General features: G+C 25.9%; 4 protein-coding genes across 5 annotated transcripts; 2 read left to right on the forward strand and 2 right to left on the reverse strand.

Annotated features, from left to right (window-relative positions):
* Positions 1-1655: 1655 nt before the first annotated feature.
* Positions 1656-3546, reverse strand: LOC132919147 (transmembrane protein 134). The gene is made up of 3 exons (XM_060980492.1): positions 3118-3546; positions 2884-3025; positions 1656-2105 (listed from the first exon to the last, which is right to left on the reverse strand). The coding sequence occupies exons 1-3, from the start codon at positions 3295-3297 to the stop codon at positions 1927-1929; spliced, it is 501 nt and encodes a 166-aa protein (XP_060836475.1). The 5' UTR covers positions 3298-3546; the 3' UTR covers positions 1656-1926.
* A 78-nt stretch (positions 3547-3624) lies between these two features.
* Positions 3625-8082, forward strand: LOC132919109 (merlin). Its single transcript, XM_060980459.1, has 12 exons — positions 3625-3907; positions 3975-4104; positions 4161-4366; positions 4437-4664; positions 4744-4953; positions 5021-5127; positions 5197-5326; positions 5397-5528; positions 5621-5818; positions 5912-6117; positions 6192-6351; positions 7813-8082. The coding sequence occupies exons 1-12, from the start codon at positions 3806-3808 to the stop codon at positions 7861-7863; spliced, it is 1860 nt and encodes a 619-aa protein (XP_060836442.1). The 5' UTR covers positions 3625-3805; the 3' UTR covers positions 7864-8082.
* Positions 7814-11728, forward strand: LOC132919120 (probable tRNA(His) guanylyltransferase). 2 transcript variants are annotated; one of them, XM_060980470.1, is made up of 5 exons: positions 9436-9461; positions 9531-9587; positions 9955-10107; positions 10843-11260; positions 11341-11728. In XM_060980470.1, the coding sequence occupies exons 2-5, from the start codon at positions 9547-9549 to the stop codon at positions 11635-11637; spliced, it is 909 nt and encodes a 302-aa protein (XP_060836453.1). In that variant the 5' UTR covers positions 9436-9461; positions 9531-9546; the 3' UTR covers positions 11638-11728. The 2 variants fall into 2 exon arrangements, with proteins under 2 accessions (XP_060836459.1, XP_060836453.1); XM_060980476.1 differs by lacking the exons at positions 9436-9461; positions 9531-9587 and adding an exon at positions 7814-7917.
* Positions 11596-12970, reverse strand: LOC132919136 (thioredoxin-like protein 1). The gene is made up of 2 exons (XM_060980484.1): positions 12244-12970; positions 11596-12119 (listed from the first exon to the last, which is right to left on the reverse strand). Exons 1-2 carry the CDS (start codon positions 12778-12780, stop codon positions 11799-11801), a joined length of 858 nt encoding a protein of 285 aa, XP_060836467.1. The 5' UTR covers positions 12781-12970; the 3' UTR covers positions 11596-11798.
* Between the last annotated feature and the right edge of the window lie 3635 nt (positions 12971-16605).

The raw sequence follows: 16605 nt of genomic DNA on the forward strand, positions 1-16605 counted from the left end.
TTTCTTTATTAAAATATTAGTTTTTTTTGTAATTAAATTAAAAATTTAAATCAATACTTGTATTTTATTTGTTTTTTTATTTGTTGGGAAATTGTCTATCGTTTATCACAACCACAGTTTAATTTACTTTTATTAAAACAAATTTATTTCATAATTATTATAAATAAAAATGTTTTCCATTATAATTTTAGGATATTATTTTTTACAATAATATTTTAATTATTTTCATACTCGTAATTACAATTACATAAAAATTTCATGATTAAATAGCTGAGATTCCTATTTTTGAAGGTGCTTAGTTTTAAGATATTGCTTATTTTCATATTGTTTTTATTTTTAACAAACTAAATATTTTAGTTTAGTTAAAATTTAACACATTTTATATATCGATTATATTACATGGTAGTTATGCAAAGCTCCTAAATAAATTAACATAACACATTAGTAAGTCAGAAAACATTATTCTAGTGATAAATATAAGCAAAAAGGGTTTTTCTGCAAAAAAATAACAAAAGTTGTTTAAAAGATTTAATACTTTGGTCCCATACTCCCATGCAATTTTGTTTTAGACACTCTTTATTTAAATAATAAACAATGAAACAAATTATGGATCACACTTAACTGAATTTTACACTAGTTTACTAATACCATGGTTCTCAACCAGTATTATGCAGTACACTAGTGTACTGTACTGTGACCATAGTACATGTTAAGTATGGCGTTATTCACAAAGTAGAAAAGAAAAATTTCTATACATCATGGATTTATTAAATAAAACAATTTCAGTACTTAGTTTTGTTAGTGATTATTAACATATTGAAAATTATTGCTATACAACTACAATAAAATATCATGAACAATTATTAGTCCAATATCTTTTTGACTGTTGTGCAAAACATAATATATTTAATAAATGGATAAATGTATTATTAAAAAGGTCCTATTAAAGATAACCTACGTTGATAATGGTGTTAATTGTTCATATAAAAACTTCTTAATTGATTCTATTGTGTGTTGTGTGTGGCAAAAAACTTTTGAATGGTTCAATGGTCCCATGTAAACAACAACTATGTACAAACCATGATTGATTATCTTGAATCAAAAGGTCAGAATTATAACTGACAACTACATTATCAAAACAAGTAAAATATTTTGAGAAAAAGTCACAGTATCCAATATTTTAATGTTGCAGAATTAATTACTAAAACCATACATACAAAATCCATTATTATTTTCTACTGATTGTATTATTAAATTTAAATAATTGAAAATTAGCTTGAAGAATTTTGGATATCAATCAAAGCAGAGTTTTCAAAATATCAGAAGAAGTATAAATAGTTTTACTGCAATTTTCAACTTCATATATTTGTAAATTTAATTTTAAACTTTCTATACACTTAACCATTAACACCAAGGGAAAAGCTTTTCAGACTAGAAGAAGAAATACAAGTTGTACTGTCATCTATCTATCCTTGTAGCAGTAAAATTAGAAAAAAAAATAGCCAAATATATCACTGAATTTTAAATTTTATGAATATGACTAAATTTATAAATAGTTATACATTTTTTTAATATTCCATTTAAATATATTATAATAAAAAATATGTTGCTGACACAAATAAATTAAGAACCACAGTAATAGTATACAAAGTGTGAACAGAAAATCAAGAAATATATATTTTCTTACTATAGCCAAAAAAATTAAAATCAGTGGAAAAACTAATGCACACCTCAACAGTTTAAATTCAAAGGCTCATAAAATAAATTTTCCCTGTTTCGTAAAATTCAGCATACATTTAAAGTACTCTGAATTTATGCATAATAGATGGAGCCTCTAGTTGTAACATTGTCTATTCAATATCTAACTATAATAAATACATATAATTCACTACACATTTACTTTGTTTTTATCAAATTATTCAGCACTCAGTTGAATAATGATAAATTATAGAAACTGTAACCGGGATGTCCTCTAGCAGCTAAATATATATATACAACATGGTATACTCCAGGTATGAAACATATGAAGCCGGCGATGAAAAACACTATTGGATGATAATTTGTGTTCGGAGTTAACTGCACAATTATAGCCACTGATAATAATACTGTGAACAGACATAAATCAAAATATTTGAATTATTAAGATTGGACAATGTAGTCGCATAGTATTAAAAGTTTTCATATGTTTTCATATTCATAGAGTTAAAAATGAATATTAATGTTTATTTATTAGTTTATGTTGAAGGTTGCCCATATTAAGATAACATCATATCATTCATATCCGAATATGTTGTCTTCGTCTTACTAACATACATCATAGCAAATTTGTGTTCAGCATAATGTTGTTAGCTTTAATATTGGAATCAATTTACCTATTATCAAATTTAAAGGTAAGAATATTATTTAGGACATTACTTAGGCTTTTATTTTAAAATGAAAACATCAATAAAAGGATATGTGGTATTCGTGATACGTGATATAAGTAATATTCTTACTTTTAAGTTAGATAATAGATAAATTTGCTGCAATAAATACATGAGGATATAATGTTCTCTTAATAAGATGAATTAAACATTTTAAATCTTGTACATTAATATTTTTTAAATTGTACAATTAACATATAATCATAGATATCATAGTAATATTGACATCATTACATCAATAAAAAGTAGTTTTATTTTTTTAACTAATTTTACATTGATAAAGGGAATCTATTTGTAACTTGGCAATTCTGCGATGATATGCACAGTACAGTTTAATAATTTAATTGGATAAAAAATACAAATATTTAAATAATAATAAAACATGAATTATTTTTAATACTGTTTTCTGGATATTCCCATCCCTACTTTATACGATTATAAGTCATATATAAATAATTACCAGTTCCAATAATGAGTAAAATAACAGCAGCTAATACAACACGCCAATTCTCTCGTACTTGAGGATGATGCCAACACCAATTCTTTTGGTTAGAATATGCTGTTGAATTGTAAATCAATGAATCACTGTCTCGAGATAATGTCTAGAATGGAAATATATACATTTTTAAATGTTAAGTATTTATTGAAAAATACATATATAAATATTTAGTGAATAATAATATGCAATACTTACATCTTCAAATTTTTTTGTTCTTGAAATCGATTCATTTTCAATACCACCATAATTAGTTAATTTGGTTTGTCCAGGCGACTGTAAAGGTGAATTTCCTAAACTAGACACATATACTTTTATATCATCAATTGGTTCATCTTCAAATGCATCGTCGATTGAGAATCTTTTACTGTAAGACATAGTTCACGAATTACTTTTATACCATATTATTAAATAGTAAGTTTGATTCAATTTAGCATTTTCGATACTGTTATTACAGGTGAACAGTGAAAACTCAATACTGAAATACTGAATAACTAGAATAACACATTGAAGGTTTTCGGTAAGAAACTTTCAGGAAGGTATTAATACTATTAATAATTCATAATGAATATAAAAATAAATATATTATTTATAAAGTTTTTAAAACATTATAATATTTACTCGAGAATCAAGATGTGATTATCTGATTACCGTTATCAATGTTCACATAATTATTTGATAATATTTTAAAAATGATAACTTAAACAAAAACATCATTCTTCAATCTTTTTGACTCATAATAATAAAATAACTTTTATTTGTGTTTACATTTATTTTTTGTTCCGAAAATGTCTTAGTTTTTAATATTTGTATTTTATTATTTATTTGTTTGTTAATAATCTGAATCAATCAATGTGATCGTGTGTGTTGTTCAAGTTAATTTAGGATGAAAGAAAAAATGCCGCCATTCAAACGTAAGAAAACGACAGGAAAATCTTTTCCTGTCAAAGTGTGTACATTAGATGCCGAATTGGAATTTAACCTAGAGGTAAATTATAAATTTGTTACACTTGAGTATGTACTATAATTTTTACTGTATAAAAATATTCGTTTAGTTGAAAGCTACTGGTCGAGATCTTTTCGACTTAGTGTGCCGTACCATTGGATTACGAGAAACCTGGTATTTTGGGTTGCAGTATGAAGATTCGAAAGGATTTATTGCTTGGTTAAAATTAGATAAAAAAGGTACACTCAATATATAAAAATAAAATATAATTGTAAATTAATAAATTGTGTTATAGTACAAGATCAAGGAATTCCTCAACAAACAACAATGCCATTTATGTTCCTCGCAAAATTTTACCCTGAAGAAGTAGCTGAAGAACTTGTTCAAGAAGTTACTCAACACTTATTTTTTTTACAAGTTAATCGTGCCATTTTAGCAATGGATATTTATTGTCCACCAGAAGCTTCAGTGTTATTAGCTTCATATGCTGTACAAGCAAAAGTAGAAGAAATTTAGAAATTATATTCTTTCTTAGGTTATACATTTAATTTATTTACTTGAATCTGTTTAGTATGGTGATTACGACGAAGGCACTTATAAGCCAGGAATGCTTGCCAGTGAAGAGTTATTACCTCAAAGAGTAATTGATCAATATCAAATGACAGCAGAAATGTGGGAAGAGCGAATTAAAGTTTGGTATGCTGACCATAGAGGAATGTCAAGGGATGAAGCTGAAATTGAATATTTGAAAATCGCTCAAGATTTAGATATGTATGGTGTAAATTATTTTCCCATAAGTGTGAGTTAAAATAGTTTGTTAAACTATACTAATTTTAACTTTTATTAATTATGACCTTTTGGATTTTTAAATAATATAGAACAAAAAAGATACAGATTTGTGGTTAGGAGTTACATCTTTAGGACTTAATATTTATGAAAAAGAGAACAAATTAACTCCAAAAACAACATTCCAATGGTCTGAAATTAGACATGTTAGTTTTGATGATAAAAAATTTACTATTAAACCTGTTGATAAGACGTCACCAAATTTTGTATTTTTTTCACACAAAGTTCGAATGAATAAATTGGTAAATAAAAAATAAAATTACTATCAATTAAGAAATTTTTGTTAATTATGCATATTTTTTTTTTCAGATTTTAGACCTGTGTATAGGAAATCATGATCTTTTTATGAGAAGACGTAAACCAGATTCAATGGAAGTACAGCAAATGAAAACGCAAGCAAAAGAAGAAAAGTCTAGGTAACTATTAAATAATAATAACCATATTTTAAATTATTTATTAAAATTAGGTATTATATTATTTATTAGACGGCAAATTGAGCGTAATAAGTTGGCGCGTGAAAAACAGTTAAGAGAAATTGCAGAAAAAGAAAAATCAATTATGGAACAACGATTGATGCAATACCAAGAAGAAATCCGTTTGGCAAATGAAGCATTAGTTAGTATTTTTAAGAGTTTTACCTAGAAAATGTGATAAAAAATATCAATGCTACCAATACATTTTACAGAGACGATCTGAAGAGACTGCTGATCTTTTGGCTGAAAAGTCCCGAGTTGCAGAAGAAGAAGCTATGTTGTTAGGTCAAAAAGCCTCTGAAGCTGAACATAAAATTACTCAATTTCGTTTGACTGCACTTAAAGTATGATTAGAAATATAAAACAGATATATTTTATTTTTACAATTAGAGTATCTGACATTTGTTGTGTACATTTTACTATGTTTAATGTATAGACTGAAGAAGAAAAAGTAAGTCTTGAACGGAAAACACGGGAAGCTGAACAATTGACTGCTCGACTTGTAGATGAATCTGAAAGACGAGCAGCTGAAGCAAATAAACTTAAAGAAGAGTTACTTAGAGCTCGTGTTGCTGAAAAACAAGCAAAAGAAAAATTGCTGGAGTTCCTTTCTAGAAATGCATATGTTAATACTGTACGTTATAGTTTCTATATTTTAATTTTAATCATATTTTTTTATTACTTTGTTAATTATATACTTGAATTTTTGGTTTGATTTTTAATTTAGAGTGTTTCAAGTTTGTATTCAGTGTCAAGTAGCTCAGTACTAGACCTTCCTGCTGATCTTCATGCATTAAGATTAAATGCAAATTCACCATCACTTTCTCTTACTCATTCTACTCCACCAGCACTTGTAGATCATCATTTACCAGCTTATGACTTTATTGCTGATAATGATATGGAACAGCTATCATTAGAAATTGAAAAAGAAAGGTTAGGTTATCAACTGTCTACTTTTGTCACTAATCAGACAATAATTGTGTTTAAATATGTTTATATGTATACAGAGTTCAATATTTAGAAAAAAGCAAAAACCTTCAAGATCAACTAAGAGATTTAAAAACAGAAATTGAAGTGCTTAAAGTAGATGAAAAGCAATGTGAATTGGATATGTTACATGATGAACAAGTGCGTCTCGGAGAAAACAAATACTCTACACTAAAAAAAGTAAATAATTTAATTTATAATAAGTTTAGTTATTAAACTTATCATTTTTTTTTTAATATTGTGAAAATGTATATACAATTAGGCGCGCGGATCTAGAAATTAAATAAGGGGGGTGCTAAATAAAAAAATTTACTTCAAGCACATAAAAGCATAGGCATTAAGTTTAAGTTTTGAAATATTTTAAGTAAGTTACTTAGGCCTAAGGGAGTGGCTTCAGCCCCCATTGCCCCTCCCTTGTATCCGTGACTGTATACAATTAATGCTTTAAATTGAACTTACAAAATCAAATTGAATACTAAATATTAAATTATATTATATTGATTATAATTAGTTAATTAGGCTTTATATTTACCATATTAAGATAATAAAGGTTAATTATTATGTTAATACAGTAAAATCCCGTTATAACGAACTCAGGGGACCAAATTTTTTTTTCGTTGTAACGAAAATTCGAATAAGCTCTTTATAAGCCCTGCTTTTCAGCAGAGAACTTCTAAGACTTTCGTTATAACGAGATTTTTTGTTTTATTGGTATTTATTGTAACGGGAATTTACTGTATATTACTTGAACTTAGATGCAACCAAGTATTTCTAGTCTAAAATTGTGTTATGAGTATAATCTTATCCTTTCTTTTTTGAATTTGAATTTACTCTTTTTAGAGAAAACTATAGAAATCTATAAATAAATATACACTAAGCTAAAAAATTATTAAATAAAAAAAAAATATTTAAAATGTATATAAATCATTGTAAATTCAATGAGAATTAATGTATCTTCAAAGTTAAAGATAATATTTTTTGGAGTATTTGGATTTCTAATATGAATACCTTCTTTTATTTTTAAACCACAAATATTTCTTAGTAAATATTTCAATACAAAAAACTCTTTATAGGTTTGTTTCATTTGTATATCATAATTTATACTAAATAGTTTTAAAATGTTCTAAGCTTGTTGCCTATTCCCACTATTCAAATTTTTGGCAGTGAGTCTGTCAGCTATAGCTAACATTGAATACATTTCATTGAATAATTTAAAATTCAAATAATATAATGTAAAATTGTAAGTCCAATATGAAGTTATTTAAAATATTAAATTATGTACCACTTCTTAAAAATTAAATTTAACAGTAGTTACAATTATGTTAAGTTATTTTTACATAATTTTAATTTAATACTCTGAATTTTTTCCACTTTACCCAAATAATTACTTTATGTTATGGTTAATAATCAGTTATCACAATGTTTAGAAGTGTTGTTAATTATTAACTATTATATACTAAGTAATTAAAATAGTCTGAAACTAAATTTAAAAGTTAAAATTTGACTTGCTATTAATTTTACATTGTCATTATAATGACTTTGATTAACTGAACAGAAAATAACTAGAATAAATATTCTCCTTTATTTGTATAAGACTTTATTATATCTATTCTATATGCTAATTTTTCAAATATTAAATAGGTGAAGTGCGGATCAACCAAGGCTCGTGTGGCATACTTTGAAGAGTTATGACAAATCAAAATCAAAATTATAGAATCTCCAACACATCGATCACGCAATACAAATGTATGTACAAATACTTGTGCGTATATCTTGTTTTTACTTATAAACGAACAAAATAAACCACATATAGCGGGAAAACTAATAATTTATACTCTTTAAATAATGTTTTGTTCATCACCTAACGAACAATGTCAATCAAATAAAAATATATTAGTTTTATTTTACTTATTTCCTTGCACTTAGTTTTATTTTAGAAAACAAAATTGGTACATAAGATAGATGTAACATAGATTGAACGACTGAGTTTTTTCCTTTTACTATTAGAATCTATTAACTTATAAATTATATTACTTTTTGAATTTATTAAGATTTTAAACATTTTTATAAATCATCGTTAGTATTGGAATACCTAATAAGTATAGTATACATAAATTATAAATATTGTCTACCATAGTTAATTACGTTGTTAAAAATATAATAAATTGTAAAAGTATTCAAAAATAAAAATAGCATTTTATGTTTTCTTTTAAACTATTAGTAATTGGTAGTAATATTTTGAACTTATTTTTTTATTCCTTTTAATAAAAACAAAAATATTTTGATTTACATGTGTTCTAAATATTGTGTATAGTTGCATGTAATATAATACACGAAAGAGTTAATAAGTAACATAATGAAGATATAGTATTTTAGTTACCAAGTATTCTTAAAAATAAATTAACCATATGACTAAAATCATTTTAATAAATATTAAAAAAAAAAAATCCTTTTGACTGAGAAATTGTATTTACAAACTACTAAATTAATATAGGGATATGAGAATTAAAAAAAGTTGAAAATCTATTGTATTTTTCGGTATATTATAATATCAAAACACATGAGTTTATCTATCAGTTTCATATAAGGTGCATAAAAATGTGGTCAATATTTAACTTAGTTATTCTACTTTTTTTTTTTAATTTTTATTATGTTGGTGTATCAGTATATTATTTAAACAAAAGTTAACTGGCGCGGTACAAGTATATACATTTTAATTCAAAACAGGTGGTGCCGTCAACTGATGGCAATTTTTGTTAAATTATTCAGATACATAAATAAGTAATTATTTTTAAACTAAGTTTCTTATTGCTTCTTCAAACAGATTGTAAATATCTTGTAGAAATAAAAAAAAAGAAATGTACAAGTTAAATTCTGATTATTTTTTATACCACTGCTTTGTTATACAATATTTCAAGAAAAATGGGTTAATTTAATTTACATAATTGGACCATAGTAGATCAGCAATTAGGCAGTATCAACAAAAACACTGCATACAATATGTCCAAGATGCAATTTATGATATGAAATCATAACCTTACAGTTTAATTTATTTTAACAAATAGGCCATTAAACTTAAATGTGAAAATGTAGTTAAAAGCTTAAAAAAATATTATAATTTGTAGTTACATTATTCATTAATTACACAAATATTAAGTGTTATGTGACAATGTGAGCATTACCTACTATAGTACTATATAATTATTATAATTTTAAATTTACTACTGAACTGTAATACTTACCTTTTCACTTTTGTTATCATCTTATCATAGTACATTATCACCATTTATGTAAGTTACCATAGCTATTTTTTTACCACGCTTTTTTGGTTTTTGTTTTGATTTTTTCACAATATTTAGAAATTAGTTCGTTTGCATGTCATTATTTACGAGGAAACTGAAAAATCTATACGAATGGTAAGTATTTATTTGCATTATTTTCATCACATTTACTAACGTAGCGTCTTAGCGTGATATCAAATTGATGTGTCCTTACAGAATAAAATAATTTAAGTTGTAACTGAAGGAATTTGAAATGAACTGTATAATGAATAGTAATATATTAGACCGTTTTAATTTAGTTTTATTAAAATTTAATCAATAATTTTTAAGGTTCATGCTAAGTAGGAATGTTTTAAAAAAATATTTTTTTGATATTCTGTTTAAAGTATGTGTTGTAAATTATCATATCTATAACACAATCATAAATTCAAGTTTATTTTATGTTTTTGTCTTTAAGAAAATTATTTGAAATTTGTTTCACATGTAAATCAATTATTTATAGGCATCGAGTTTTGCACATCAATACTAAGAAATTCAGTACTTCAAAAGCAATGGCTAAAAGCAAATATGAATATGTACGAACATTTGAGTTTGAAGACAGATGCTTACAGAATTGTTGGATCGTTGTGCGATTGGATGGCCGTTCGTTTCATAGGTCTGTTTTAAACTTTTCATTGATTTATTGATGGATACAATCAACTAATATAGTCTATGAGTATCAAACATTTTTTTTTTACATTTACTTTACTATCTTAGTATTGATAAAATAATGAGTACCTAAATAGTTGGTAATTTATATGAACTACTTATTTCAGTAGAAAATTGTATTAGTTATACATGACTATGTTATATAAAATGTATCTATAACCTCTTGGATTACTGATGGTTTGCTACAATGAGTAATATAATAAATATTACGATCATTTTATTAATTTATAGTTAGTTGCTAGATATTTCAACTTTTGACTTCTAAGTATCTCTTAGATAGTGTCAGATCTAGGGCATTTAATACCTAGGATTTAGGGCTAGTTAAGATACTTAATTATGCACTTCTCTAGGAAAACATTTTTTTTTTTTTTTAAACAAGTAAATCAATAATTATATTTTATAATATTTTTATATTATCTATTGAAACCTTGTCTTGATATAATATTATAGATTGTAACATCTTGATATTTTATTTAAAAATTAAATCTTCTAACATTTTTTGCATTTGTTTTGTTTTAAGACAAATATATTAAAGAAGATAGTAAGAATATAGTTATGGTCTATATTTTGTTTTTTTTTAAGCCAACAGTGTTGATTCAATACTGTATTATTGTTGTTGGTATCAAGTGAATGTTATTTTTGTATAAATATTTGTAATCAAATACATTTAAATTGCTTGTAGGTTTACATCTTCACATAAATTTGAAAAACCAAATGATAAAAGAGCTTTGGAATTAATGAACAGATCTGCTGCAGCAGTTATGGAAGAATTCAGGGACGTGTCCTTAGCATATGGACAGAGTGATGAATATAGTTTTATACTCAGGAAAAATACAGATCTTTATAATAGACGGCAGTCAAAAATCATGACTGCAATTAACAGCATATTTTCTGCTTCATATGTGTACTATTGGAATACATATTTTGAAGATAAAAAACTTTTATATCCACCATCATTTGACGCTCGAATTGTTTTATATCCAACTGATCAAAATTTACGCGATTACTTAAGTTGGCGTCAAGCAGATACTCACATTAATAATTTATACAACACAGCATTTTGGGGACTTATTTTAAAGAAAGGATTATCAAATAATGAGGTACCAATTTTAAGTAAAATAGAAACTTAATATATTTTTTTATAGAGTATGTAAGTATTAATTTTAGATGTTTATTTCAGGCTGAAAAAATATTGAGTGGAACTGTGTCATCAGAAAAAAATGAAATATTATTTAAAGAGTGTGGAACTAATTATAATAATGAGTTACCAATTTATAGAAAAGGTACAGTGTTAGTAAGAAAAATTGTTAATTTACCTCCATCTAAATCCAAGAAACACGTCATATGTCCATTACATGTAGATATTATAGGTGATGATTTCTGGGAAGAATATGATGAAATATTAAGTTTAAAGGATCTAAAATTAAATAAAGACTTTAAGACAGATGAAAGTTTTTACTTGGTAAAACGTTCTTGAATATTTTTTTTTTTACAAATATGAATTTAATATTTTACATAAATATGTATAATTATATAATTTTTGAGAATAAAAAACTGATATATGATAATTAGTTATTTTTAAATTGTTAATTTAGTACACATTATAATATGGATTTTTAATAATATACATCATCACTTTCAATGAGCTTCTCCCACTTTTCCAGCAACACGCTTAAAATCGCCCATATTAGTTGTAGATATAGGCATTCCAATAATATCCAAACTATCTATTCTTGTTACTTCCTCATCAGTTTGATTGTTTATAACAAATATCTGCAGATTATGGACGTTCTGGAATTTTACATACTTCAAGTTGACAATTTTACCATCTAATTCATCAGGTTTTAATTCAAGTTCTTGTGTAGCTAAATTACAAGTTGCCGCATCAAAATCTATAGTATTTGGCTGGTTAATAAATAATTTCAATGATTTGGGTCCATTATCTTTAGGAGCTTTAACCTAAATAATAATAAAAAAATAATTATTATATTTATAGTTACATAAAACAATCAGTTATATCGGTCTAATAATGTGATCTCATAATATTTTATTTGTTACTATCTATTATTAATGGTTAACTTACTTTGATAGAGTGCACTTTGACAGATTGTGTGAAGGTTAATGATAAAATAAGTTGCTGATCACAATCTGATTCAATATAGCCGCGGTTCTCAATAAGTGCCGATAGTGGATGGTCATCTGAATCATTAAGAGCCTCGCACTGATTTTTCATAATGAAAGAGTTAAGGTCCATCTGACCAGGTACTCCACAGTCTTCGCCAGAAGCGGCACATGCTGCATCATAAAGTTGTTTGATTTTTGATTCGACAGCTGTGATATCGGCACCCTGGATTTTTGCCACTTTTACCTTATTGCGATACAGTATGAAAGTCGGCATAGCCGACACACCTTGACTGGCGGCTGTTTCCTGGCATTTGTCAACATCCACTTTAAGGAACACGGCACGGTCATACTTGTTTGAGAGTTCATCATAAAGAGGCGCGACACGTTTACATGGACCGCACCAGGTAGCTGAAAAATCTACAACGACCAGCTTCATGGCGTTTGCGTTTAATTCTTCTAGAAACTGGGCATCGAGCATAATTTCTTTGACGACCATTTTGACTGTTTAACACTGGCAACGTTAAGAATAAAGAAATATAGCAATTAAATGTTAATTGAACAATTTGGAATGATTAAGGAAACGTAAAATAATATATTTTAGATTATCGTGTAAAGCATACAGGCATGACACACATAACTGCAAGTTGTAATCACTACTTATTAATCAGGATTCAGGATGATGAAGATAAATTTTGTTAGATAAGTTCTGTAGGGTATATTCCATATTTTGCAGGTCAATAAACATTATCATAAACTAAAAAACAGTGTGATCTAATCATCGATAATAAATAAACCTTTTATTATCAGCTACTGCAATATACTATTTAATTTATTACAATAGTTTGGTCACAGAATAGTTAAATTCTAGTTTGGTGTTTGGAGAGTTATAACTTTAATCGTGGTTAAGACTATACATAAATAGTAAATAGGTAAGTACATTGCGGTTATTGATTTGATTTTTTTTCGTTGTATGTACGATGACATTTTTGTAATTTTGTTTATGAGTAAAATAAAATTGAAAATTTAATATACCTACAGTCTCGCATAAGTTGTTATTTTTTATAATACATAAGTAATGTTATTTTTGTTTAAGTTTAAAATTCACCAAAATGACGAAAATGCGGAAAATGTGTTAATGCATCACAGCTGCCCCGTATCACAACTTTTGTTATTCGGAAAAAAAAGCCCCGTACAAACTAAATAGGTACATTATTCATTATTTTATTATGATTTACATAATTAAATATAATTATTACATTTAACTATGTAACACTTCTTTAATCTTTAACATGTCTAAACGTATAGCCGCAATCTGCATTTAACATTATCGGTAATTGTCATTTGTAGATACCTACATAATTTTAAAAAATGTTGAAGGATAAAAATTTAAAATAATTAAAAAATATAAAATAATTGTCATTTGTATATAATTTAAATAATTTTTACTGTAACTCAAAAACGAATCATTGTAAATACTCGTAATTAAAATTTTAACCAGATGTTTATATTCTCGTTATTTATTTATGATTAATTTTTCAAAATATTTTCACTTTTTTTAAGCTATTTTCGGACAATTGAAATTTTCTATTTTTCTAAATTTTTTTTTCTTGAAATGCCGATAAAAAAAATTTAGCTTTCCAAAAAATCTTTAAAATTTAATACAAGGTTTATTATAAGTTGTACTTATCGTAGTAAAAAAAAAAAAATCAAAAATTGTTAGTCACAATTTTTGTTTATAAGCATTTAAAGTTTAAATGTTAACGAAATATATCAAAATCGCGAAAATTTAGAAAGAATTTTGAAGTTGAAAATTCGTAAATGTTTATGATTTATAACTAAGATTAAAAAACCCAATACAAGGTTATCCATAAGTTTTCCTTCAAGTAACTGTAAAAAAAAATTTTACCGTCAATATAGAAAAAAATTTATGAGCATATGAAATTTAATTTTTTACGAATTCGTGTAAAATAACGATATATTACAATTTAAATATAGGTTATAAATTTATAATATATTATATGTTACTAATTATTCTAGATTGACAAATAAACTCCATTCATAATCATATTTCGTATACAAATATACAATGATACATTGATACCTGTCATTGCACATTAAAATTTAACACATCCATTATAGTGATCTACTCTCCATTTCTACTATACAGTAGAGCGATACCCACTTGCAGTTGCAGTTATAGATATATTAATAAGATTACTTAAATAAATGTAATGACTAATAATGATATTTATTATTTAATTATGTAAATCATAATAAAATAACGAATAATAATGTATTTAGCTAGTACGGGGCTTTTTTTTCATAGATTCCAACTATTATAGCAGTAGCAGGGGTCGGCAACTGGCGGAAGGCAAAACTTTGGACCCTGTCAACACATTGTACTTACTTCATTATGTATAAAGATTTGAAAAAGATTTTTTCACTGGACCTCATTGATTTATTATTTTAATCTTTAGGACTCCAATAGAAATTACTTGCCGACCTCTGCTATATAGTATATATTGTATAATGTATATTGTATATACGTAATATATATACGCATATATTAATAACGTTATAGCTAGGGTATTTAAAAAGCTATTTTTTTCGCCTTATCTAAGATGATTTTTCCAATTAATATTCGACATATTTTATCAATGAGAATTATATAATAAATTAAAGATATTTGAGTACATTTTCAACATTATAAACTATAAGCCTATTTAATACTAGATTGGATAATTTTTGCGAAGTTATAAACTTCCTTAACCGTGTTATTAATAGTAATAATATATTAAAAAAAAATATTTTATAAAACAAATTAACTAAATTGAATACCCTTCACCCTTACACCGTAATTGTTATTTTCGTAATTCTACATCATGATGTTTGCAGGCTCTACTGATGAGTTGCGTAAAATTAGCTTGTTCTTTCATAAACATAAACATAAACACAATACTATGTTGTTTTAAACGAAACTCGACGAAGGTAACCAGTTGTTTAATCACACAGTACATATTATATATATGCGATATACCTATATATTATATTATACAGATTGGTTGGTACCTTTACACGAAGTTACTTTATTGCCGAATTGCCGAATTAAAACCTTGCTTTAATGTAGCCGGCAGAAAAATGTACAATAAAACAGAAAATAAATAACAAGAGCAATACCTATATTTGCTTATATACACAATATTGTAGGTTTTCATTACTCGGCGGTATTTACGTTTAAAATACGAACGACGATCGTGTTATTCCGGTTATAGCAGTGCCGCGGCCTGCAGAAGAGTCATCTGTCGAGATCGTATCCGCTGGATAGTTGATCATAATGTGAATACTTGAGAGCCTTGATAAACTAAAAAGACCTTTGTCAAGGTTTTCTGTACATACATTAAGTACCTGCCTATAGTTTATAGTTATTACTTTATTAGTTATACCTATGTGATAATTTATTATTTAAATGAAAGTCTGCGTGTGTACGTCAATTAAATTTAAATATCACCTATAATATAAAGTGATCTATTTTAATAGTACATAGTAATGCGGGAACATACTTAACTACTATTATAGGCACTACTACGCCTAGTGATATATTATAATAATACAGTTTTTCGTTCTATCAATAATCCAGCTGATATCAAATCTACCATATGATAGCCGAATCAACAAAAATGACAGATTAGTGGATGTTCATTAAATAAAATAAATTTTACTAGCAAAACCCATAATGTTTATTAAACATAATGTTAATATATTATACAACTATACATATTATATAAATTATATTATTATAGGTATATTTGAATTTTTGAATTTTTTCATAAATCGATAACTACTTGTAAAAGAAAAGTGCTAAATTTTTATTTTGTTTTTTTCGCTAAAATGTGTAAACAAGCACACGCAAATGTAAAATAATAACATAATTGACTAAATTTAAATAAAATATCCAATCGGTTCATTGACATGTACTTAAACATATTATTATAACTTCAAGATTGTATTATTCAATATTACTAAAATGATACTATGAGACCACTTACTATTTACTTAACATTAAGGGTGTTGTCAGTGTTGATCATATTGCACGTGTTTTCAAATTAAAAGGCAGTATGTTGGAATGGAAAATTTATAAATGTGCTGTTTTCTCACACCTGCGCCAAAAGTTTACTTAGCGATTCCGATGATAGTTGAAGCGTTGAAAAATTACATTTTTCAGATAGATACAATAGGTACATCGTACATACTACATAGGTAAGTGTAATTACTAATTATATTGAATTTTATTAAAATACCATTAAATATAGATCAAAAATAA

The sequence above is a fragment of the Rhopalosiphum padi genome, chromosome 1 (genome assembly GCF_020882245.1).
Source record: "Rhopalosiphum padi isolate XX-2018 chromosome 1, ASM2088224v1, whole genome shotgun sequence".
Taxonomy (NCBI): domain Eukaryota; kingdom Metazoa; phylum Arthropoda; class Insecta; order Hemiptera; family Aphididae; genus Rhopalosiphum; species Rhopalosiphum padi.